The sequence below is a fragment of the Chiloscyllium punctatum genome, chromosome 9, assembly GCF_047496795.1.
Source record: "Chiloscyllium punctatum isolate Juve2018m chromosome 9, sChiPun1.3, whole genome shotgun sequence".
Lineage (NCBI taxonomy): Eukaryota > Metazoa > Chordata > Chondrichthyes > Orectolobiformes > Hemiscylliidae > Chiloscyllium > Chiloscyllium punctatum.
The window spans coordinates 33,706,053-33,731,383 of NC_092747.1; the positions used below are offsets into that span (position 1 = coordinate 33,706,053).

General features: G+C 40.6%; 1 protein-coding gene across 7 annotated transcripts in view; it reads right to left on the bottom strand.

The window, feature by feature from the left end:
* The window catches only part of nbeaa (neurobeachin a), a 913,644-nt gene that overhangs the window by 167,567 nt on the left and 720,746 nt on the right, over nt 1-25,331 (bottom strand). For all 7 annotated transcript variants that reach the window (XM_072577218.1, XM_072577214.1, XM_072577213.1 and 4 more), the window contains one exon: nt 16,532-16,672. In XM_072577218.1, coding sequence (XP_072433319.1) covers nt 16,532-16,672 — 141 coding nt within the window. The remainder of the gene's footprint in view (nt 1-16,531; nt 16,673-25,331) is intronic.

The window sequence follows — 25,331 nt, forward strand, 5'->3', positions numbered from 1 at the left end:
TGCAATAAATGATGTGTGTGGAGGTGCAGGTGAATTTGTGGCGGATATGGAAGTATCCCTTTGGGCCTTGGAGGGAGGTAAGGGGGGAGGTGTGGGCGCAAGTTTTGCATTTCTTGCGGTTGCAGGGGACAGTGCCGGGAGTGGAGGTTGGGTTGGTGGGGGGTGTGGACCTGACGAGGGAGTCACGGAGGGAGTGGTCTTTTCGGAACGCTGATAGGGGAGGGGAGGGAAATATATCCCTGGTGGTGGGGTCCGTTTGGAGGTGGCAGAAATGACGGCGGATGATACGCTGTATATGGAGGTTGGTGGGGTGGTAGGTGAGGACCAGTGGGGTTCTGTCCTGCTGGTGGTTGGAGGGGCGGGGTTCAAGGGCAGAGGAGCGGGAAGTGGAGGAGATGCGGTGGAGGGCATTGTCGATCACGTCTGGGGGGAAGTTGCGGTCTTTGAAGAAGAGGCCATCTGGGTTGTACGGTATTGGAGCTGGTCCTCCTGGGAGCAGATGCGGCGGAGACGAAAGAATTGGGAATATGGGATGGCGTTTTTACAGGGGGCAGGGTGGGAGGAGGTGTAGTCTAGGTAGCTGTGGGAGTCAGGCCATCTGGGTTGTACGGTATTGGAACTGGTCCTCCTGGGAGCAGATGCGGTGGAGACGCATACTATCATACTATCGTACATTAAACTCCTTCAGCTAAACTGCTGATGACTCATTTAACCAAGATATATCCCTTTGTACATTCCCTTTGGTCCTCTTCACTTCTTTGTCTCCTACCTAAACCAAAAACAGAAATTGATGAAGAAACTAGGCAGGTCCTCACAACATCTGTCAAAAGAAAGCAGTGATTAACATTTTGAGTTCAATGACATTCCTTCAGAACTATTTGAGTTCTGAGTTTCTCCAGCAATTTCTGTTTTTGTTTCAGATTTTCAGAATTCTAATTTCTTTGTTTTATTTTATTCTTCTACCTATCTTTGTTTCAATCAGCAAAGTTAGCAACATTTTTCACCCAAGTCATTTGGCTAATTAGAGTCATAGAATCACACAGCACAAAAACAGACCTTTCGGTTCAAATTGACTAGATATCCCAATCTGACCGAGTCCCATTTGCCAGAACGTGATCCATATCGGTCTAAACCCTTCCTGTTTGCATACCCATCCAGACACCTTTGAAATGCTATAATTGTACATGTCTCTAACACTTCCTCTAGCAGCTAGTTCCATACACGCACCACCCTCTGCGTGAAAAAGTTACCCCTCAGGTCCTTTTTAAACCTTTCCCCTCTTAAACCTCTAGTTTTAGATTCCCACACTCGAGGAAAAAGACTTTGGCTGTTCACGCTATCCATGCCCCTCACGATTTTATAAATGACTATAAGGTTACCTCTCAGTCTCCAATGCTCTGGGGAAAATGCCCCAGCTTATTCAGCCTTTCCCTTTCGCTCAAACCCTCCAGTCCCTTGTAAATCTTTTCTGAACCCTCTCAAGTTTAACAACATCCTTCCAATAGACGAATGACCAGAATTATCAACAGAGAAAAATACTGCAGTACTGCAATACTTATGAGAGCTGGTACGTACATGAGTGGTGGAATGAACTCCTGTATTGTAGCCATTTTACATTTCCATTTTTTTAAATGGGCAATAGTCACCAAGAGTGTGTATAAACAGGATGGAGCTGGAGGTGGAGGTGTCTCTGTGAAGGGGGAGAGACAATCTACTGCTTTGTTTAAAAAAAATCAAACCACTCATATTTCTTTGATTTATTGTAAGGTTAAACATTTTATAAAAATAATCTAGAATAGCATTCAATTAAAGAGGAGATAAACTGATTTCAAGGGGAAAAGAGGCAAGGGTGTAACAAAGTGAGGCAGAGCAGCTATTTAGAGGAAATAGAGAAACAAGACTCTGGCATTGTTCTTGTTTGTCCTCACTGTGCTGCCAGAAAATCAGAGCATTATACATCATTCCTTCTGGGGAGTGTAATCTCCATCTAAACTTCAAGCAGACACAGAGTCAATCTAACTCTACTCAGCTTTGCACCAGGGCGAACACAGTAAATTGTGCAGATATTTAGTGCCAACGTAGTTCCAGACACTGAATTCAGGGATGTAGAACATCTAATCAAGAGGAAGAAGAAAGCTTACTTAAGGTTGAGGAGGCAATGATCAGACAGGGCTCTAGAGGGTTAAAAGGTAGTCAGGAAGGAAATGAAGAATGGACTTAGGAGAACTAGAAGGGGGCATGAAAAAGCTTTAGTGGGTAGGATTAAGTAAGACATGGCTCAGGGATGGGCAGGATTGGCAGGTTAAATTTCCAGGATACAAATGCTACAGGAAGGATAGAAAAGGAGGCAAGAGAGAAGGGGGAATGGTGTTTTTGATAAGGGATAGCATTACAGCTATACTGAGGGAGGATATTCCTGGAAATACATCCAGGGAAGTTATTTGGGTTGAAATGAGAAGCAAGAAAGGGATGATCACCTTAATGGGATTGTATTATTGACGCCCTAATAGTCAGAGGGAAATTGAGAAACAAACTTGTAAGGAGATCTCAGCAATCTGCAAGAATAATAGGTGGATATGGTAGGGGATTTTAACTTTCCAAACATAGACTGGGACTGTCATAATGTTAAGGGTTTAGTTGAAGAAGAATTTGCTAAGTGTGTACAAGAACGTTTTCTGATTTAGTATGTGGATGTACCTACTAGAGAAGGTGCAAAGCTTGACCTACTCTTGGGAAATAAGACAGGGCAGGTGACTGAGGTGTGAGTGAGGGAGCACTTGGGGCCAGCGACCATAATTCCATTAGATATAAAATAGTGATGGAAAAGGATAGACCAGATCTAAAAGTTGAAGTTCTGAACTGGAGAAAGGCTAATTTTGATGGTATTAGGCAAGAACTTTCGAAAGCTGATTGGGGGAAGATGTTTGCAGGTAAAGGTACGGCTGGAAAATGGGACACCTTCAGAAATGAAATAACGAGAATCCAGAGAAAGTATATTCCTGTTAGGGTGAAAGGAAAGGCTGGTAGGTATAGGGAATGCTGGATGACTAAAGAAATTGAGGGTTTGGTTAAGAAAAAGAAGGAAGCATATGTAAGGTATAGACAGGACAGATCGAGTGAATCCTTAGAAGAGTATAAAGGCAGTAGGAGTATACTTAAGAGAGAAATCAGGAGGGCCAAAAGGGGACATGAGATAGCTTTGGCAAATAGAATTAAGGAGAATCCAAAGGATTTTTACAAATATATTAAGGACAAAGGGTAACTAGCGAGAGAATAGGGCCCCTCAAAGATCAGCAAGGCGGCCTTTGTGTGGAGCCGCAGAAAATGGGGGACATACTAAATGAATACTTTGCATCAGTACTTACTGTGGAAAAGGATATGGAAGATATAGAAAGTAGCGAAATAGATGGTGACACTTTGTAAAATGTCCATATTACAGAGGAGGAAATGCTGGATGTCTTGAAATGGGTAAAGGTGGATAAATCCCCAGGACCCGATCAGGTGTACCCTAGAACTCTGTGGGAAGCTAGAGAGCAGGGCCTCTTGCTGAGATATTTGTATCATCGATAGTCACAGGTGAGGTGCCAGAAGTCTGGAGGTTGGCTAATGTGGTCTCACTCTTTAAGAAGGGTGGTAAAGACAAGCCAGAGAACTATAGACCAGTGAGCTTGACGTCAGTGGTGGGCATGTTGTTGGAGGGAATCCTGAGGGATAGGATGTTCATGTATTTGGAAAGGCAAGGACTGATTAGGGATAGTCAACATGGCTTTGTGTGTGGGAAATCATGTCTCACAAACTTGATTGAGCTTTTTTGAAGAAGTAACAAAGAGGACTGATGAAGGCAGAGCGGTAGATGTGATCGAAATGGACTTCAGTAAGGCATTCGACAAGGTTCCCCATGGGAGACTGATTAGCAAGATTAGATCTCATGGAATACAGGGAGAACTAGCCATTTGGATACAGAACTGGCTCAAAGGTAGAAGACAGAGGGTGGTGGTGGAGGGTTGTTTTTCAGACTAGAGGCCTGTGACCAGTGGAGTGCCACAAGGATCGGAGATGGGTCCTCTACGTTTTGTCATTTATATAAATGATTTGGATGCGAGCATAAGAGGTATAGTTATAAGTTTGTAGATGACACCAAAATTGGAGGTGTAGTGGACAGCAAAGAAGGTTACCTCAGATTACAACAGGATCTTGATCAGATGGGCTGAGAAGTGGCAGATGGAGTTTAATTTAGAACAATGCGAGGTGCTGCATTTTGGGAAAGCAAATCTTAGCAGGACTTATACACTGAATGGTAAGGTCCTAGGGAGTATTGCTGAACAAAGAGACTTTGGAGTGCAAGTTCATAGCTCCTTGAAAGTGGAGTCGCAGGTAGATAGGATAGTGAAGAAGGCATTTGGTATGCTTTCTTTTACTGGCCAGATTATTGAGTACAGGAGTTGGGATGTCATGTTGCGGCTGTACAGGACATTGGTTAGGCCACTGTTGGAATATTGCGTGCAATTCTAGTCTTCTTCCTATCGTAAAGATGCTGTGAAACCTGAAAGGGTTCAGAAAAGATTTACAAGGATGTTACCAGGGTTGGAGGATTTGAGCTATGGGGAGAGGCTGAACAGGCTGGGCCTGTTTTCCCTGGAACATTGGAGGCTTAGGGGTGACCTTATAGAGGTTTACAAAATTATGAGGGGCATGGATAGGATAAATAGACAAAGTCTTTTCCCTGGGGCCGGGGGGAGTCCAGAACTAGAGGGCATAGCTTTAGGGTGAGAGGGGAAAGATGTAAAGGGGAAAGATATAAAAGGGACCTGAGGGGCAACTTTTTCACGCAGTGGGTGGTACATGTATGGAAGGAGCTGCCAGAGGAAGTGGTGGAGGCTGGTACAATTGCAACATTTAAAAGGCATTTGGATGGGTATATGAATAGAAAGGGTTTGGAGGGATATGGTTCGGGTGCTGGCAGGTGGGACTAGATTAGGTTGGACTGAAGGATCTGTTTCCATGCTGTACATCTCTGTACATCTACAACCCTAAGGCATTCTACACTTACGTGAGGAACAAGAGGATGGCCAGACTGAGTGTAGAGCCAGTCAGGGATATTGGACAGAACCTGTGCCTGGAGTTGGAGGAGGTAGGGGAGGTCCTTAACGAATACTTAGCTTCAAATTCACTAGTGAGAGGGACATTGTAATTTGTGATGACAGCATGAAACAGGCTAATATGCTCAAACAGCATATTGTTGAGAAGGGAGATGCACTGAAAATTTTGAAAAACATAAGGATAGCCAAGTCTTCTCGGCCGGATGGGATATACCCAAGGTTACTACAGGAAGCAAGGGAAAAGATTGCTGCACGTTTGGTGATGATCTTTGTGTCCTCACTATCCACTGGAGTACTGCCAGATGATTGGAGGGTGACAAATGTTATTCCCTTGTTCAAAAAAGGGAATGGGGATAATCCTGGGAATTACAGACCAGTCAGTCTTATATCTGTGGTGGGCAAATTATTGGAGAGGATTCTGAGAGACATAGGATTTATGATTACTTGAAAAACCATAGTTTGATTAGAGATAGTCAGCATGGCTTTGTGAGGGGCAGGTCGTGCCTCACAAGCCTTGTTGAATTCTTTGAGGATGTGAGAAACCACATTAATGAAGGTAGAACAGTGGATGTGGTGTACATGGATTTTAGCAAGGCATTTGATAAGGTTCCCCACGGTAGGCTCATTCAGAAGGATATCACGAGAAGAATAATTTTAAGGTGATTGGAGGAAGGCTTGGGGAGATGTCAGAGGTCGGCTCTTTACCCAGAGAGTGGTAGGTGCGTGGAATGCATTGCCAGCTGTGGTAGTAGAGTCAGATACATTAGGGACATTGAAGCAATTCTTGGATAAGCACATGGATGATAGTAAAATGAAGGGTATGTAGGTTGGTTTGATCTTAGAGCAGGGTAAAAGAGCAGAAGGGCCTGTACTCTGCTGTCCTGTTCCATGAAACTCATAAAGGACTTCTAAAAAATCAAGCACGACATGGTTAATAACAACATTATTTCGGTTCCTTACCTCCTATGGCCTTCACTAATATTTTACATCAATAATTTAGACTGTTTCAAAAACTGGAGATTTGAATATTTATTTTCCAACAGTGGAGATATTCTACTCTGCATCCTGAGCACGTGCAATTTGAAGAGTTGCCTACTTTGCAAACTGTGGAGCTAAGGATAAAAGTCACATTCTCTGATGTTTTGACAATCTGGAAGCATCTTACTTTTCCAAAAAGACTTTGATAGAAGCTAAAGCTTGAACTCTCAAAGCTTTTATTCTAGACAAGTGATAAATTTATTCAAAAATATTACTATTTGAATGTTTCTGTTATTAATTCTATATAAACTGAACTCCGAGACACATCAACTGTTACTATGGTTTCTTTTTTGATTGCTAAAAAACAAAGACTTTATTATGAATAGTTTTTTTTTTCTAAAATCAATCCTCCAATTCTTTGTGTCAGTGTTAGAAACATAGGCCCTTTAAGGGTAAACTTGAATAGTTCCTGAGTTGATTGAGAGTATGTGATGCTCATTAAGACTCATACACGTCTAAACAGGTTGATTTAAAAAGAATATTTAGATCTGGTTTCTGATTATACGAGGGCAGCATGTTATTTAACTAATTAGGGGTATTTGATAACTTGATGGTGGTTCCCTTAAAAAAAAGACCAGAATTCTGAGGGTTCTTGTGGTGCAGTGACAATGTCCTAATTTCTGAGCCAGGAAGCTAGGGTTCAAGTCCCATCTGCTCTCGATGTGTATTGTAACTTGTATGTACAGTTTGTTTAAAAATAAATTAAAACTGGACCAGGCAGCTCGGGTTCAAGGGCTCTGATGAAGGGCTCTTGCCCAAAATGAGGATTCTCCTGCTCCTCGGATGCTGCCTGATCTGCTATGCTTTTCCAGCATCACACTCTCGAGCTTGGGTTCAAGTTCAACTTGGTACAGAGGTGTGTAATGACATCTCTGAACAGGTTCCCTCGAATAAAACTATCAAAAAAAACAGCTGGTTTCTGCTTACACCGTCCCTGGTGATGTTCTATGGGCAGTGTGCGTAATTTGATTTATTGATAGTATCTGATTACTTGTTGATGGCTATTCAAAAAAGAAAGAGCAGTATTCTGGGAGATTTTGTAGTATAGTTATACGGACCATACCTTTGAGTCAGAAGGCTGGGGTTCAAGTCGTACTACTCCAGAGATGTGTTATAATTAACAGGTTACTTAAAACAAAGAGCTGGTTTCTATGTCTCATGGTGCTGTGATAGAGTCCCTGCCTCTGGTTCAAATCCCACCAGTCTGAACAGGATAGAAAATATAAAAGTTCTTATGGAGGGCTTTCTGGAGAGGGGTCCTCCTGCATTCCATTGGGGACCTTGGGAGGAAGTTGCTGCATGCAATGGTAGGATAGAAGTGCTTAGTATCTTGGCCAACTGTTTATTCTGCGATGCTGTAGAATCTGTGGACCATGAATACATTGGTTGCACAAGATTGCACCACCTTTTTAGTTATTTTAAGAATTTATCACTGTCCTTTTGGTTATACTTTAATCCCATGCTCCCAATCTTTGGGCACCCTGTGTGGAGAACCTCCTCGCAGGTTAGGCTGAAGTAGCCATCAACAGGTACAGGCAGAGGACCATGAAGACACTCATAATTCCTGGCGGCTTACCTCTTTTCTATAACTACGCTTGTGCACAGGTGCCCTTGGAGAGTAAACAGCCAATGTCCACCAGCAGTCTCAAAGCTTTGAGAGAGACATGGGCACCAAAGGGTCTTGAATTCGTTATCTACCTTTCCAATATTGTTTTGACTTTTTTCCCTTCCTTGTTTCCCCATCTTTTTGTTATTGTGGTATATTTTATGTTATTTGATAAATAGCTATTTGGATGATTTAGTGATAGAGTTTTCAAAATAACTTTTAAAAAACTGGGTTTTGCCTTCCCATATTAGTCTAAAAATGCCTGATCTTGTCTGGTCTTGAAAGCTATGTATCACCCTTGGTGGACAGTGTTTGTAATTTGATTAATTGAAAAATTTTTGAATTTATGATGAGTTATTAAAATTTTATGAAAGAGAGTCGGGTATTTGTCCTCAGTGGACAGTGTTTCTAATGTATTTACTGAGTGTTTTGTAAATTTGGTGACGGGATTATTTAAGAAAAGCAAAAAAAGCTGGATTCTTTCCTAGTCAGGGGTTGGGGGTGGAGTGGAGTGGTTGCAATTTCTGGATCGGGAAGGGTTCTAGAGGGGAGAGATGAAAACTGATGCCTGTGCTAATCTAATCTGTAAATCTCAAAAGTCTCTTGCTGCCTATTTCAACAAATGGATGTTAGTTTCTTAAGCATTATGTTCCATTTAAAAACCTCATTGAACAACTTTGTGATTTTTAAGGAAGTTATTTTACTAGAAGGCTTGGAAAATTCAAATGCAATTAACAATTTAGCAAATTAGTTTTACTTAATTTCAACATTATTACAGAACCCTTGCATTTTTATAGCACCTATTATGATTTCAGGATACCCCAGTGTTTTACTGCCAATTAAGTACTTTTTGAAGAGTGGGTCACTGTTGCAATGTAGGATAAAATCATAAAAGTTAATAAACATAGTAACTGTAAGTTAAGCTTTCAGGATCTGTGCTTCTGAAATGCATACTGTAAACTGAACATTCGCAGCCTGTAATTTCCATCATTAGCTTTTAAGAAGCAGAAGATTTATGTTTAAATACTTAAGATAGCAATTGAAGTTGGAACTTGTAATGCTCTCTGACTCTGCTAATCTCTTAAAAATTGCCTATGAGCTTTCCCTTGAGAAATTGTTGAGGAAATGTTTTCTTGAACCCATTACCGTGGATTTTCAGGCCACGCTCACCACACCTTCTTGAGGGTTATTAGGAATGAGTTTAAAAAAAACTGCTAAGGTTAGACATCATCCCAGAATTACCAAAGCCTGCATCCCATTCCTGGAATTCCTAGATGCAAGGACTGTGTTACATCTTGACAGGTCAATGGTACAACATACCTGCTCGTATTAAAATTCCAACTCACTGTGAGCAGTCCCACAAAAGATTTGCTGAATAGCTTAAAGTTTGGATATTTTATGCTGTTTTTCAGTTAAAATATATCCCAAGGTATTGCAAGAAATTCTCCTTTGAAGGATGACTACAAAATTTTATTTTAAAAATGCTTGATGAATATGGAATTTCAAACCACATGCTGAGAAAGAACCAACCTAAGAGGGATTTTGCAACTTTAAAAAACCCTACATTTTACTGATTCTATATGTCCACGCAACTTGAACTTATTTTATATATATGCTAATCTGGGCAGTTTCTCAATGCTTGGTCCTGAATCTTCAAAAATAAGCCTCTTTATTGCATACAACTAACATCACTAGACAAGAATAAAATGTGATTTGAAAGTAAATTTTTACATTTGTGCCACTCAGAATCTATTGCACACAATAAATTTCAGTTACTCATTGAAGGGAGCAAAGTAACGTGGAATGCAGAATAATCTTAGTGTATTCTGTAAAAACATCAAAAATCCATGCAGTAGTGCAACTTAAAGGTTATGTCATTGCCTAATCTGATTTTGTAATTTCATGTCAAGTTGTGCAACCTAATCAGTTTTAGTCGATATGGCTGACTGCCTGTCCAAAGCTTTAATAAAGTTACGCTCCTTGCAGCAATTCCATTTCTATTTAATAGTATTAACTACAAATGCCTACTTAAAAATTGTGATTTTGTTACAGACAGAAAATGCTTAGGACCTACAGCAGTTTCTAGCAAGGCCTGTCTTAATTTAACTTTTATGACAGCACTAATAGTATAATATTTGTATTAATGTTAAAAAAATGAAAAATTTAAACTTGGGTGCATGTATCTAAAATATGCAAGTTCTTCTGAAATTTAGAAATAAATTTGAACAAATATCTTATCCACTAATTGAGTAGTTTTGCTGCAATATGTTTCCCTAATAGCATTGTGGGTCGAACTACACCAAATGGATCGCAGCAGTTCAAGAAAGTAGTTGTCCACCTGGTTAAGGTTAACTAAGGATGGGCAATAAATAGGCAATGCACATATCCCACGACTGAATAGAAACAACCGAATATTTTAGATCTGGTTATGTTCAAAAGAAAGAAACGAGGAAAAAACAAACGAGCAAGAACAATGAAGCAAATAGAGTTAGTGGTTATTAGAAGTTATTTTCGTAATTTTAGATTGTAACCCCTCACAACCCCCTTTTTTTTGCTGGTTTATTTTATTTCTTCTGTTTCTGTAAAACAGTTAATGGATTCAAGAAAACATTTCTTGAAATTGTGGAGCACTGGTGTCACTGGCTGGCCATCATTTGTTGCCCATCCCTGGTTGCCCTTGAGAAGGTGGTGCTGAGCTTCTCTCTTGAACCAATGTAGTCTATGTGTTGTAGGACTGGGAATGATGGTCTGATTACTGCTTCAATTAAAATTTCCCTTGCTCAATGTAGCAGTTTACATGTATCTGGCTGTGACAGAAATGCACAACACATCACTTGGGGAACTCTTTTGGAGTGGAGTAGTGTTGAGGGAAGTTAGGAATGACTCCCTATTTTATGGCACTAGCTGCTACAGTGTATGCTTAAAGGTCCAATTTGTGAGTGGGAGTGAGTGAATAACTAGGTGTATGGTGGATAAGTGAATGAGGTAGGTAAGTAGAGTCATAGAGCACAGAAACAGTCCCTTCAGTCCAACTCATCCATGCTGACCAGATATCCCAACTCAATTTAGTCCCAGCTGCCAGCAACCGGCCCATATCCCTCCAAACCCTTCCTATTCATATACCCATCCAGATGCCTTTTAAATGTTGTAATTGTACCAGCCTCCACCACTTCCTCTGGCAGCTCATTCCAAACACGCACCACCCTCTGCGTGAAAATATTACCCCTTCAGTCCCTTTTATATCTTTTCCCTCTCACCCTAAACCTATGCCCTCTAGCTCTGGACAGCCCCACTCCAAGGAAAATACGTTGTCTATTTACCCTATCCATGCCCATGATTTTAAAAATCTCTATAAGGTCATCCTTCAGCCTCTGACGCGCCAGGGAAAACAGCCCTGGCCTATTCAACCTCTCCCTATAGCTCAAATCATCCAACCCTGGCAACATCCTTGTAAATCTTTTCTAAACCCTTTCAAGTTTCACAACATTTTTCCGATAGGAAGGAGACCAGAATTGCATGCAATATTCCAAAAGTGGCCAATACAATGACCTGTACAGCCTTAACATGACCTCCCAACTGGGTATTCTGGGTAATCCAAGATGGAGGACAGGAAAACATTTCTGGCTGTAACAGACTGATCCTCTTTTGAGGTATTTTAAGTTTGAAGGTGAATTCCTTGAATTCTAGGGGCAGCAGTTACTGTCTTATATGCTGTTGCATTGTTTTCGAACTCTGGAAGAAAAAAAGTCTAAACAATGGTATTTTTAAAATGGAGACGACAGACAAAGACGGCACATGGTGAGATCAGTGCAGGAGAGAGAGAGAGAGAGAGAGAGAGAGACAGCGCGAGCGCGAGTGAAAAAAATCCCACACTCCTAATTGACACAGCGGTGAACCTCCGCAGTTCCTGCCTTTGCTGTTGAATTAATGTATCAGCGTGCGTCTGGGAAAATTAACAAACAGTGAAGTTCACAACTGATTTTGGAGGAACCCTTTGGGAGAGGTCACAGTACAGAGGCAGGTAAGTGAACAGTTTTTTGTGTGGCCTTGGGGCCTTGCTGAAAGTCTGCAGTAATGAATAGAGTGGGTTCTTTCTTGATTATATGTTGTATTGAGACATGTCTCTCAAAAATATAAGCCAAAAGTACTAAGTTAGCCTGGAGCAGTGTTTTGCAGAGGAATAAAATGATGCTATTTTCTGGGTCTGCAGATTGGAAGCAGCAAGATATGGCCTTTAGTAGAGCGATATGCTCTTGTTGTTGGATGTGGGTGTTTAGGGAGAGTTTATGTGTTACTGAGGATTATATCTGCAATAAATGCCATTGATTGGGAATCTTATCAGATCAAATGGAACAATTGGAGTGACAGTTAGAGGCAGTGAGGAATTTACAAGAGCAAGGGGGTGTGATGGATGGCAGTTATAGAAAGGGAGAAAAGTCAAAGGTACAGTCGCATAGATGGGTTAACTCTTGGAAAGGTAAGAGAGGTAGGCAGGTAGTGCAGAAGTCTTCTGTGGCTATCCCCATTTCTAACAAGTATTTGTTTTGGAAAATGGAGGGGGTAATGGATTCTCAGGGGAATGTAGCATGACCAGCCAAGTTTCTGGTATTGAGACTGGCTGTAATGCAATGAGGGATATGTCTGGTTCCAAGAGATCGATTGTGTTAGGGGACCCTCTAGTCTGAGGCACAGACAGACATTTCAAACTAGTAGTTGAAGTAGGAATGTCTGGGAAGGAGTTAAGTAGTTGGAAGAGGTAATCAGGTCAGATGGGTTTAGTCAGTTTGGGTGAGGGGTTGGTAGTCAAGTCAGAGACACAGTCAAGCAGGCGAGAGGTGTAGTCAGGTTGGGGAGATAGTTAGCTCTAGTTAGAAGGGGAAGTCAGAGTGGGGAAGTTACTTGGATTAAAAGGGAGGATTAGTCAGGACAGAGAACTGGTCCTTGTATCAGATGTTAGTCAGGACAGTAGTGCAATAGGATTGGGAGAGTATTTGTGTGGTGGTAGGCAATTGGTGGATTTCGAGGTAGTTGGATTGTTGATGTTAGTCAGTTCATGGCAAGTGGTTGAGGATGTAATTGGAGGATTAGGAAAGTAGTTACTAGGCATGAGGATTGATTGAGAATTAATGATGGAGGAGAAAGTGAGGACTGCAGATGCTGGAGATCAGAGCTGAAAATGTGTTGCTGGAAAAGCGCAGCAGGTCAGGCAGCATCCAAGGAACAGGAGAATCGACATTTCGGGCATCAGCCCTTCTTCAGGAATGAGGAAGGTGTGTCCAGCAGGCTAAGATAAAAGGTAGGGAAGGAGGGACTTGGGGGAGGAGGGACTCAAGTTCTCTAAATTAACTAATAGTCAAAGACATGCATATAGGATTGTTACAAAACAAAGAAATTCAGATGCTGGAGATTTGAAACAAAAGCAGAAATTGCTGGCAAAACTCAGCAGGTCTGGCAGCATCATGGGGAGAAAGCAGAGTTTACACTGCAAATCTAGTCACTCTTCATCTGAATTGATAGCAGTGAGAGAAAGGTGGTATTTATGGAGTGTAGGGGAAATGGGGGAAGTGGAGGTGAATAGATAGTTGGAGACAGAGCCTAGAGAGAGATACGAAAGGGATAGGTTGACGAGGGGATTATTGATATTAAAGTCAAGAGTGTGGTGCTAGAAAAGCACAGCCAGTCAGGCAGCATCTGAGGAGCAGGAAAATCGATGTTTCGGTCAAAAGCCCTTATTGATATTAACTCAAGGCAAAAGAGAAGCTGAATTAGTGATAATGTGAGCTGAGAGTAGGACACATTGGATAAGCTGTTTTGAAAGCAACCCATGTCATGTGATAATAGGACTAAGAGTAGGTGAGAATATGTTGGCTGCGTTGAAAGCAAATCATGTGTGACAGGTTCAGGGTGTTGGGACGGGTAAAAAAACATGGAAGGGCGGAATCAGGTTCTAAAGTTATTGAACGCAATGTTGAATCCTGGAGGTTGTGCGGTCCCAAAGTGGAAAATGAGATGCTGTTGTTGGAGCTTGTGCTGAGGCCTGCTGGAACACTGCAGAGGTCTGTACTAGAAATGGTGATATGGGAAGATGGTGGTGTGTTGAAGTGGCAGGCAAATAGAAACTTGGGGTCATTTTTACGACAGAACTGAGGATGTTAGCAAAGCAATCACCCAGTCTGCATTTCATCTCTCAGTGTAGAGGAGATCACACTGTGAACAGTGAGTACAGTAGACCTGATTGACTGGAATGCAGATAAATCATTTCATCACCTGGAAGATGTGTCTGGGTCCTTGGTTAGTGGGGGAGGAAGTAAACCGATAAGTTCCACCTTCTGCGATTGCTGATGAACGTGCCATGGGGGTATGAGGATGTGTTGGGAATGGAGGAGGAGTGAATAAGGTGCACCCGGAGAGAACAGTACCTATGGAATGCTGACTAAGGAGGGGGAGGGGAATATGTGTCCAGTCATGGTATCTCATTGGAGGTGACAGAATGGTGGCTTAAGATTCTTTGTATGTGGAAACTGGTAGTCTGGTAAATGAGGACTGGGTAAGCTTATAAAAACTGACAGAAAACCGAGGTCTGAGGAAGGATCACTCGACCTGAAACGCTAACTCTGATTACACACATGCTGTCAGACTTGATGAGCTTTTCCAGCAAATTCTGTTTTTGTTTCTGGGGCCCCTATCTTGGTTGTGGGAGGGAATAGAAGGTTTGAGGGCAGAAGTGTGGGAGCTGGATTGAACACTTCATCAGGGTTTTTGCCTGAAACCTTGATTCTCCTGTTCCTTGGATGCTGCCTGACCTGCTGTGCTTTTCCAGCTAAGGACCCTGTCAACCATGTTAGTGGGGTATCCTCATGTGAGGAAAAGATATAGACATTTCTGAGCTACCCCTGCAGAGGCTTGCAGAACAGATACAACAGAGAAGGAGAAAGTGAGAGAACGGGATGGTGTTCTTACAGATAGCAAGGTGTGTGGATGTACAGTCCAAGTAACTGCGCAAGTCAGTGGTTTGTAATGGATATCAGTGGTCAGCCAATCCCCAGAAATGGAAGTAGACTTGTCAAGGAAGGCAAGGAGGAGTTGGAGACGGACGAGGTGAAGGTGAGACAAAAAAAACGGCAGATGCTGAAGTCAAAGGCAGAGAAGCAGGAGGCTGGAAGAACACAGCAAGCCAGGCTGCATCAGGGATGTGGAGAAGTCAACGTTTGGGTGTAACTCTCCTTCAGGCTGCAGCTCCTCTTACACCCGCCCCCAGTCCTGAAGAAGGGTTACACCCAAAACATTGATGTCTCCACCTCCTGATGCTGCCTGGCTTGCTGTGTTCGTCCAGCCTCCTACTTGTCTACTTAAGGTGAAAGTGAGGGCAGGGTGGAAATTGGAAATGAAATTGATCAATTTTTCCAGTTCAAATGAGAGAGAGTAGCAACACATGCAATGTCATCAATATACTGAAGAAAAGGTTGTGGTGGGGATCTGAGTTGAACTTGAACAAGGGATGTTTCATATATCCAACAAAGATATGGGCAAAACTGGAACCCAGGCAGAAATCCATGGCAAGGAATATTATTAACTGGTTAATGGATAAAAACCAGTGAGAGGAACAAGTGGATCATTTTCAGGTTAACAAGTCATGAGGTATTGCATGAATATCTGGAGTACTGGAAGGAACTATTGCAAATACCTGAAGTGAAAAAAGTTGCAAGACTATTGGGAAGGTATGGTGGAGTGGTTTATCAGAGTTGAAGAGAGCCAGCATAGACATGGTTGATCGAGTAGCCTCCTTCTGTGCTGAAAACATCTGATTTTATTCCAATTTTTTTCAATAGAGTTAAGGCTTGGGCCTAATCAACCGCTCCCACTCACTAAAATATGAATAAACAGGACTTGCTATTAACCAGACCAAATCATTTTAAATAGTGATGTTCAAATGGCAAAACCTTTAAGACAATAATTTACAATGACATGAGGGTGAAAATAACACATTCAAGATAAACTGATTTGTGAAGAATTTACCTTGTAAATATGTCTCATTAGTACATTTTAATAGATAACTACATACCAAACATATCATGCAAAAGTTACAAAATGGCAGTCTGTGATGTAGTTACTTGGCTGACGCTCCATTGAATGTTAATGATTCTCTCTATGCATGTCAGCCCTAAATTTCTCACAGGCTCATATTCTACAGTCCCCATTCTGGAGATACACTGGAGTAGATTCCCCAGGAGTTTCCATTGGAAATAATAGAAAGTTTGGTCCAACTTTAGTGCACTTTATAGCATGCCAGTAGCAGAATAACACTGCTAAAGCTTAACAGAGATTCACTGTGCTGTTCTCAACTTTGAAATAATTGAGGCTTATAGTTGGGAAGGGCACCAAAATAGGAGGAACCAATACAAATAATTGTTGTGCCTTTAAAAAAGACCACAATATGTCCTTTAAAAAAATCCTGAGCTCCATAAGAATTTAGCCAAAAAGACCACTAAAACAATTCAAAGAATTGGAGATCTAAAATCAGCAATGGAAATTGCTGGAGAAACTCATCAGGTCTGGCAGCATCTGAGGAGTGAAGAACAGAGTTAACATTTCAAATTCAGTCTGTTGTGAAGAAGGGTCACTGGACTTGAAATATAATCTCTGTTACCTCACTACAAATACTGACAGACCTGCTGGGTTTCTCCAATTTCTGTTTTTGTTTGTTACCAATGTAGACCAGTTACTGAATGGTCTTTTTCTGTTGTAGATTATGTAATTTTAAATAACATTTGTAAGTAAAGATACTCACAATTCTGACAAGCCAAGTTAGTGTGGAAGTAGCTGTAGAATAATGAGTATTGTAGTGGTATGGTGGAATTTGATCATCTTCCCATGTCTCGTAGCGTTCAGCGTAGAAAACGGCACGTTTTGGGTTCAAAGATCCAATGGGCTGAAACATAAATAGCAAGTAATTGATATGAGCTTTAAGTAATACCTATAGAAATAAAATGTAGCTTCTCTAAAGTGGATTGTTGTTCGTAATTATAGTAATAGATTGCACAGTAATATATTTTCCAAATCATTTTATTCTGTAAGGGAGACATTTCTCTATTATTGCAAATGAAGAAGGGAAATGTTTTTCCATTTATATAAATAAATTATATTACACTTTTTCTTCTTATTAAATACAAGAACAGTAATGGCAAATTTTATATTGTGAAATGTTATTGTTGAGACTGAAAACAGCACTGGCAAACGCTTCAGAAATGACACACAGATAACCACTCCAGATGGATCAAAAAGCAGTGATTCAATTTGATTCACCTTGCTTTGTCCAACTATTTAACAAGTTGCTTTGTGAACTACTTCATAGTCATTTAATTTCCAGAATGCTGTATAAATATCAACTCTTATCAGTTCCATAGAAGTCAAAATTGAAAACTATGGAACTCCTTATTTTAACCACAAAATGTTGAGAAGTGGGTAGGTTAACAACCAATGCAATAAGCTTTGTCAAGATACTGTCTGAAAATGTGGTAATTCAAAACATTTAATGCTTGAAATATTACCCTTACAACACTTAATTGGCATGTTTAGCATGACTTTTTATCTGTAAGGCCTGGATTATATCCAGTGCTTGACAACTAAATCCTGTGGTGCAGAACTGTTAAACATGTCCACGTTTTTCAGTGATGTCACATGTATCAGAAACAACCCATTACATACTGTAGACTTTAAGATAAAATATCGAATGCAAAGAAGCATAGAGTGTTTTATGATAAAAAGCAGTGTGTGGAACGGTTTTGTAAAAATTATACCTTAAATATGTTTAAACCACAGATGTAACCATCAAATTAATTTGAACAGAAAAATCTTTATTTTTCCACAAAATAGTTTAAATTCTATGCTGCATATCCTTCTTGGATGCCGCTAAGCAGATTATAGCTTTCTGGATGCTGCAGCATGCTATCCTCAATGAAATTTCATCTTGTTTGTTCTTTTTCCCTTTTTGCTGAACTGCTCTTTGAAGGATTTGGGGTTTCTTTCTTGTATGAAATATACATATGATAAAATTCTGAATGTTATGTAAGAAAAAAAAGCTATCACCATACTGATAAAGAGCAATTCAGCAAATATATATAGTACACATACATATGCTTACTCACATATTGAGGACATTATGTAGATCTACATTAAAGACAACTTTTGAGTTATCCATAAACATGTCTTGTTACCACTCTATCACAGCCATATTTAATTTTCTCCAAATATTTCAATAGTGCCGTTCTCTTTAAAATGGCTAAAACAATTCATTTTTATTCATTCTTGGGATCTGGCTGTCCCTGGCAAAACTGAAATTTATTGCTTATTAAATTCCCTGCATCACTTCAGTCCCTATTTTGAAGTTGCTTCCATGTTGCTGTAATGGACTGTAGTCATTGGATACAAACAAATGTCACTAAGGCCATTTATTACCACTGGTATGGGTTTGGGAACTCTCAATCTGCTATGCTGGGAACTCAAATTCGCTGGATTATTAATCCTGAAGGAAGTCCTGAGGGTCAGTGGCTATAGAACATAGAACATAGAAAAGCACAGCATAGAACAGGCCCTGAGGCCCACGATGTTGTGGCGAGATTTAATCCTAATGTAAAATATAGTAACGTAACCTACACACCCCTCAACTCAGTGCTATCCATGTGCAGGTCCAGCAGTCGCTTAAATGTCCCCAATGATTTTGCTTCCATCACCACAGCTGGCAACGCATTCCATGCATTCACAACTCTATGCGTAAAGAACCTACCTCTGATGTCTCCTGTATACCTTCCTCCGTTATGGTCCATGTCTTGAAACAATATTCCTAATGAAGGGCTTATGCTTGAAACGTTGATTCTCCTGCTCCTCGGATGCTACCTGACCTGCACCACACTTTCTATTCTGATCTCCAGTATCTGCAGTCCTCACTTTCTCCCTCTTTACAAGGATGATGCCAGGTTTGGAGGATTTGGGCTATAGGGAAAGGCTGAACAGGCTGGGGCTGTTTTCCCTGGAGCGTCGAAGGCTGAGGGGTGACCTTATAGAGGTTTACTAAATTATGAGGGGCATGGATAGTGTAAATAGGCAAAGTCTTTTCCCTGGGATCAGGGAGTCCAGAACTAGAGGGCATAGGTTTAGGACGAGAGGGGAAAGAAATAAAACAGACTAATGAGGCAACTTTTTCACACAGTGGTACGTGTATGGAATGAGCTGCCAGAGGAAGTGGTGGAGGCTGGTACAATTGCAACATTTAAGAGGCATTTGGATGGGTATATGAATAGGAAGGGTTTGGAGGGATATGGACCTGGTGCTGGCAGGTGGAATGAGATTGAGTTGGGATATCTGGTCAGCATGGACGGGTTGGACCGAAGGGTCTGTTTCCATGCTGTACATCTCTATGATTCTATGACTCTAAACCAAAACCCTCAGGTTCACTTCAGAATTTGATGACCAACAAGGGTACATTCATTACACATCAAAAGGTCAATTTGCAACTTCAACATATGTTAATGGCAGTCTGCAAGTCTGGGAGAAATTCTTTGGTAGTCATATGAAAGGTGGTTTACTACAATGACACTGACATTAGCCACAGAAAGCCTAAAAAACTTGATTAGTTTTACAACTGTACAAATTAATATTTTTGAGGAAAATGGGTGCACCATTCTGAGTACCTGTGACAATGAAGCTAATTCATTCATTCATAGCATGTAGCAGTAAAAATGATAAGGAAGAATAAGGGTAGAAGAGGGGTTCTCTGGTCCTAGACTTCCCACAAGGGGAAACAGCCTTTCCGCACCTACTCTGTCAAATTCCCAAAGAACTTTGTATATTAATAAGGTCACTTCTCATTCTTCTAAACTTTAATTGGTACAGGCTTAACCTACTCAGTCTCTCCATACTCAGGTTCAGCCGAATCTGGACTTCTACCAATACCAATGTATCGTTTCCTCATATAAGGGGCCTAAAACTGCTCACAGTTTCTATCTCGTATAGTTTTAGCCTTACCATTTTAAAAATCTGTTCCTTTTCGAACAGAGGCCAACATTCCCTTTGTCTTCTCCATCAGCTGCTGAACTTGGATGATAACGTTTTGTGACTTAGATACGAGGATTCCCGAATCTGAGGAGTGGCTGTCACACACAGATTACCATTCCTCTCTTTGTTTCTTGCAAAATGAATGAGCTTTACATTTTTGATAGGAAATTCTGATCAAATTTCCTTCAGAAATGTGGAGCTACACTTCCGTTCTGACAGGTACTGCAGTATAGAACAGTCAAGGAAAAGCAAAACTACACTCCCTTTTTTACAACAGTCAGTTGCTGCATTATGTACTTTAAAGGTCCAGTGTTACATGACAGCTCATTTGACAGGTCCTGTGAAAGTGCAAGTATGTAACTGTGAGCTTAGGGTGTTGAGAAGGGGTGCCAAGTGAGTAGAGGGTTAGGGTGTCAGGTGGGGAATCGATAAGGTGTCAGAGGGTAGCAGGAGATAAGGTGCCAGCTGGGTAGAATGTCAAGTGGTATATGAGAAACATATGACAGGGTAGCGTGGTAGTAAGTGGCATGCCAGAGTGCCAAATGGCAAGGGAGCTAGATAAGTGATAGAATGTTTAAGACAAGCATGGTTCACAGCAGCGTTTATAGGGTCAGGGATTTAAGGGTTTAAAGGGTCTGGAGGATTGTAGTTGAGGCTGTATGAGGTAATTTAGGGGTCAGTTGAATAGAAGTTAGAAACACAAACAAAAAAAAATTATTTGAAAAGTTCAGCAGGTCTGGCAGCATCTATGGGGAGAAAGTTGAGTTTTGGATCCAGAGACCCTTCTTCAGAAGTTAAATTATGGCTTCAATAGTCAGTTTTTCCCTGAGGAACCAGTTATTTAACTGCAACAGAACCCTCTGAATTCAGAGATTTAAAGGGCTGTTTTGAAGGGTTTCAAGCACATGGAAATTGAGCAGTGAAGTCTTTAATTTTCTGGGCAATTCCTTCAGACTCAGCTATGATGGAGATTCTGCAGGGTCAGCATCTGCAATCCCCATCAATGCTGCAGCAACACCCATCTGGACATTAGAAAATCCAGACCACTGAAATGAAGATATCTTCTACAGTTGCCAAACAGTTAATGGATTTAAGACACATGTGTATAGGAGACAGTGCTTACATTCCTATGAAGATTATCAACATGGTCTTTTATATCATATTTTCAACTTGACATTGCTTACTAGTGAGAATCTTAATATGTAAAGCAGGTTAAAAAAAGTAGATAATTCTTCAAATTTAAATCAACCTGCAGTAAATATCTACAAAAAAGATCCTAAACATGCAAGAATAGCTAGGACTTCTGTCAGGGATAAATCTTGTCTTGAAGCCTGACTGGTTCCATTTGTCAGTTAAGACATATACCCTTGTGAGTCCTTGTAATTGATGTTGATTTGAAATTGTATGTTTGATTCAGAAAGTGACAGCAAGTTCATTTAAACATGATTGGTTAAGTAAGTATCTGGGTTTAGTACCAGGGGTAGGAGCTAAATTTTTTACACAGGCCTGAAAGAAAAATGGTAATTTTATGAGATTCTAGTACATTGAGGAACATAGGTGTGTTCTGATATGATATAGTAGAGTGCATGGCCCTCTCAAGGATTATCCAATGTCAGCCAAATTGTTAAAGAAAGTAATCAATAAAGTCAAACAATTACAATAAAACAAAACTTCTGTTTACATAATGCCTTCAATGTAGACAGGAGTTGATATCCATCCAAAGACAGATGTTAGGCAAATTAACAAAACTTGGTCAAGTAGATGGATTTTAAGTAGTATTTATCGAAGATCAAAAGCAAGTGTTGAAGCAAATACATATAGGGAAGGCATTTTAAACTTCACAACAAGGCAGCTGAAGGCTGAAAAAGGCAAAATAAGCTGGATGCTGAAGATGAAATGTTAACTCTGTTCCTCTCAGCCAGACCTGTTGAGTTTCTCCAGCATTCTGTGTTTGTTAGCTAAAGGCTGACATTGAGGGTGAAGGAATTACAGAATGTCATAGAGACCTGAGTTGGAGGAATGTAAAGATTTTTTGGATGGACATTGGACTGGAAGATATCGTAGAATTTAGGGTGTCCAAGGCTATAAGGAATTTAAGTAAAAGGGTGAATGTATTAAATTTGAAGTATTGGCTGGGAGCCAGTAAAATGCATTTTCCTTCCTTATTGTCTCTGCAATCTGTGGTAGGGTAAACCACGATACCCTCCTCTAAACCCACTTCTAAATTGTTGGCTCAGTGGCAATACCCTCGCTTAATCAGATTCTGATCTGTCATATCATAGTCAGAACAGGTAAAGGCAATGCTTTTCCTTCCAACCTGATTGTTACCACTTGAGCTGCAAGGATATCCTTTTCTTCCTCATCTACAGGCTGCTCTTTAGTGACTTCATCCAAAGATGAAGTATGGTTCACTGTGAAGGTGGTATTAAACTTTAGAAGGACATAGGCAAGCTGTAGAATTGGGAGATGAAATTTAAGCAGAAAAACGTGAAGTGATTCATTTTGGTATGAAGAATAGGAAGTGGCAATATAAAATATTGGGTATGATTCTAAAGGGAGCGCAGGAACAAAGAACCTTGGGCATATGAGCACAAATTAAAGTGGCAGGGTAGCTTGAGAATGTGATTATTAATACATGTGGGATTCTAAGATTTACAGATTGTATGAAGAGTACATAAGCAAGGGAGTTATGATAAACTCTAGGGTTCCTGGAATGAGGCACTTCAGTTATGTAATGGGCTGGAGAAGTGCAGATTGAGAGAAGGTGATTTGATGAAGAAATTCAAAATCATGAGATAGGGATTAACGGTTTTCAGTGGTGGATGGATCAAGAATCAGAGGTCACAGATTTAAAAGCAAAATACTAAAAATCTTGGAAATTGTAAACAAAAACAAAAAGTGCTGAGAAACTATACTGGTCTGGTAGCATCTGTGAAATCAGAAACATTTTGAGTCTAATATGATAATTCTTGAAACAAAGGGATTACCAGGAAAAGGTTAGAGGGTGGAGAGGAGATGATAGAGATCAAAGACATTATTGAACTGAAGGCAAAGGAGTGGTAAAAGACAGGGCATTGGTGCAGAATAGGTGTTAATAGCAGAATAAAGGTAATCTCTGACTGTAAGTAAAAACACGACGACAAGATACATTGTTGGGGGGGGAAAGTATTAAGATGGAGGACAGATGTAATTAATAGTTTGAGTTGTTGAATACAATGTTCAACTCCGAAATCTTGAAGTGCCTAACTGGAAAAAAAGAGGTGCAGGTCCTCCAGCTTACACTGGACATCACTGGAACACTGCAGCAGGCCCAGGAAAGAAATGTAAGTATGACAGCATGGTGGTGATAGCAAGCAAGTGGAAGGTCAGGATCATGCTTTTGGACTGAATGGAGGTGCTCTGGAAAGCAATCACCTTTCCCCTTTTTGGTATGCCCAGTATAATGGAAACTAAATTTGTGCTGTGTTGCTTGCATGATAACAATAGACAATTGAAGGTAGTATACATAAATTACTGCATCACATGGAAGAAGTGTTTGGGACCTTGGATAAGGAGCAGAGAAAAGAGGTGTTGAGGGGGATAGAAAAGTGAACCAGGGCTTTGGGAATGAAATATTGTCTTTGGAATGATGACAGAAGAGGTGAAAATGTGTTTGGTGGTAGTGTAATTTTGGAGGTGGTGAAAATAACAGAGTGATCCTTTGAACACAGAGACTGGTGGGATGGAAAGTGAAAACAATAGAAACCCTATCATAATTCTAGGAGAAAGAGAAAGGATGATGACATGTGATATTCTCCTTGCCCTTGTTTTCTGCCAGAACTGCTTTATTCTGCTGGGACCGCTTCCCCTGGATCAATGCTTTGTTTTTTTCATTGCAATGTTACTCCTCTTTTTATTCCATGCAGGCACAGACTGCTGACATCATAGCTCCAGATGCTCAAAGAGAATTCAGGCTCTCTCACTCATACAAAAATCTGTCTTCCAGCAGATTACCAGGTTTACTGAGGTATCATCCCGGGGGAACAGCAGTTGTTGTCTCTCAAAGCGTTTATGCTCTCATTCCTACTACTGTACCAGCGCTCAAATCAGTTGCCTTTTACTAACAAACCTGATTGCTGCTGATCCAGGCTGAGAAAACAGACCACAGACAGGTCCACAGCTGTTTGATTATGTCCTGCAAGGCACATTAGTCTCCTCCAATGTAATTTTGTAACCTACTACCAACTGTGAGATAGCCTCTAGCTCTGGAACTGCACGTGAGTACTAGGACAAAGGGTAGCCACAAGGGGAGTATGAAGGTTGTGACCAATTGTGAAAAATTCTGTTTTGTATGCACATTGTAAATATTGTTGAATAAAGTGTTATGGATTGATTTTTTGGTGGTGAATTTTATTTCAGAAGTTTGATGAAGAGGTCACCATAATACTATGTAATCAATGAATTGCAAGATCAAGAACTGTGGAGCAAATGTAGCATGAAAATAAGATTTTAGGAAAACCAGATTTTTAATATCCATTCAGAGTGCCTGCATTCTCTCTTTCTCATTCTTTTCCTCCACCTCTCAAGGCTCCATGCCAAAGACTTGTTGGGAATGGATGCACCTTAAGAAAGAGAGGTGTGGAGGATATGGAAGACAATCATAAGCTCTCTGGAGAGTGAAGGACATGTCTGACCAAGTAATTTAAGAAGCAGAATCATTGTTTCAAACCATCAATAGTTTGCTCTAATGGTTCCTAGTGGCAGCAAGATCATTATTATAGATGTTCGAACATGTGTGAGAGAAGAGAGATGATGCAGCTATAGAATGGGTAAATCTGGTCACCCAACAATCCAATTCTTCATGGCAAAAAATGGCAGATATCAAAGACTTGCTCAGGATGAATGCCTTTTGACTGCTACTAAAATAATAGGTGTTCAGTGTCAGGTTCTTATAGGCATAGTTATACACCATCTGCACCTTCATGGAATGGCAGTCATTATGGATGTGGTACATTCCTCCATTGATAGGAGAGGCCTGCAAAGCCATTCTTCATCCATTGCTCTTTGGTTTCTTATTCAAGTGAATCTGTTGCCTTTCACTTTCTTGAGCATGCATATCTCATTTTTATAAACTAAGCCAGTCTGAATGATTATCCTTTTAAATCATGAAGCAAACAAGCAGAGGAAAGGGCTGTTGATTGAACACACTAAATATGCAACAATTGTTAGTACCTTTTACTACTCAGAACCCGCTAAATGGCAGAGTAGTGTACTAGTTTCTCTTGCATCTCTCTAAGAAGACAATGATATCCACTCTCCTTCTGCTACCTTGACTACTCTGTCGGACAGCTCTCACAATTTTGGTTCAAGATGTCAGGTGTTAGCAAGGAGGACTTTGCAGAGTTGATAGGGGTTAGTTTGCGTTTTATGTTTCTAGTCCCTCAGTCAATACTGGGTCTTCCTTCTGATTTCATTCTTTTTCTTAGAGCAATGTGAATAGTTGGTACAATTAAGTGGCTAGTTAGACTTTCAGAAGGCATTTAAGAGCCAACCACATT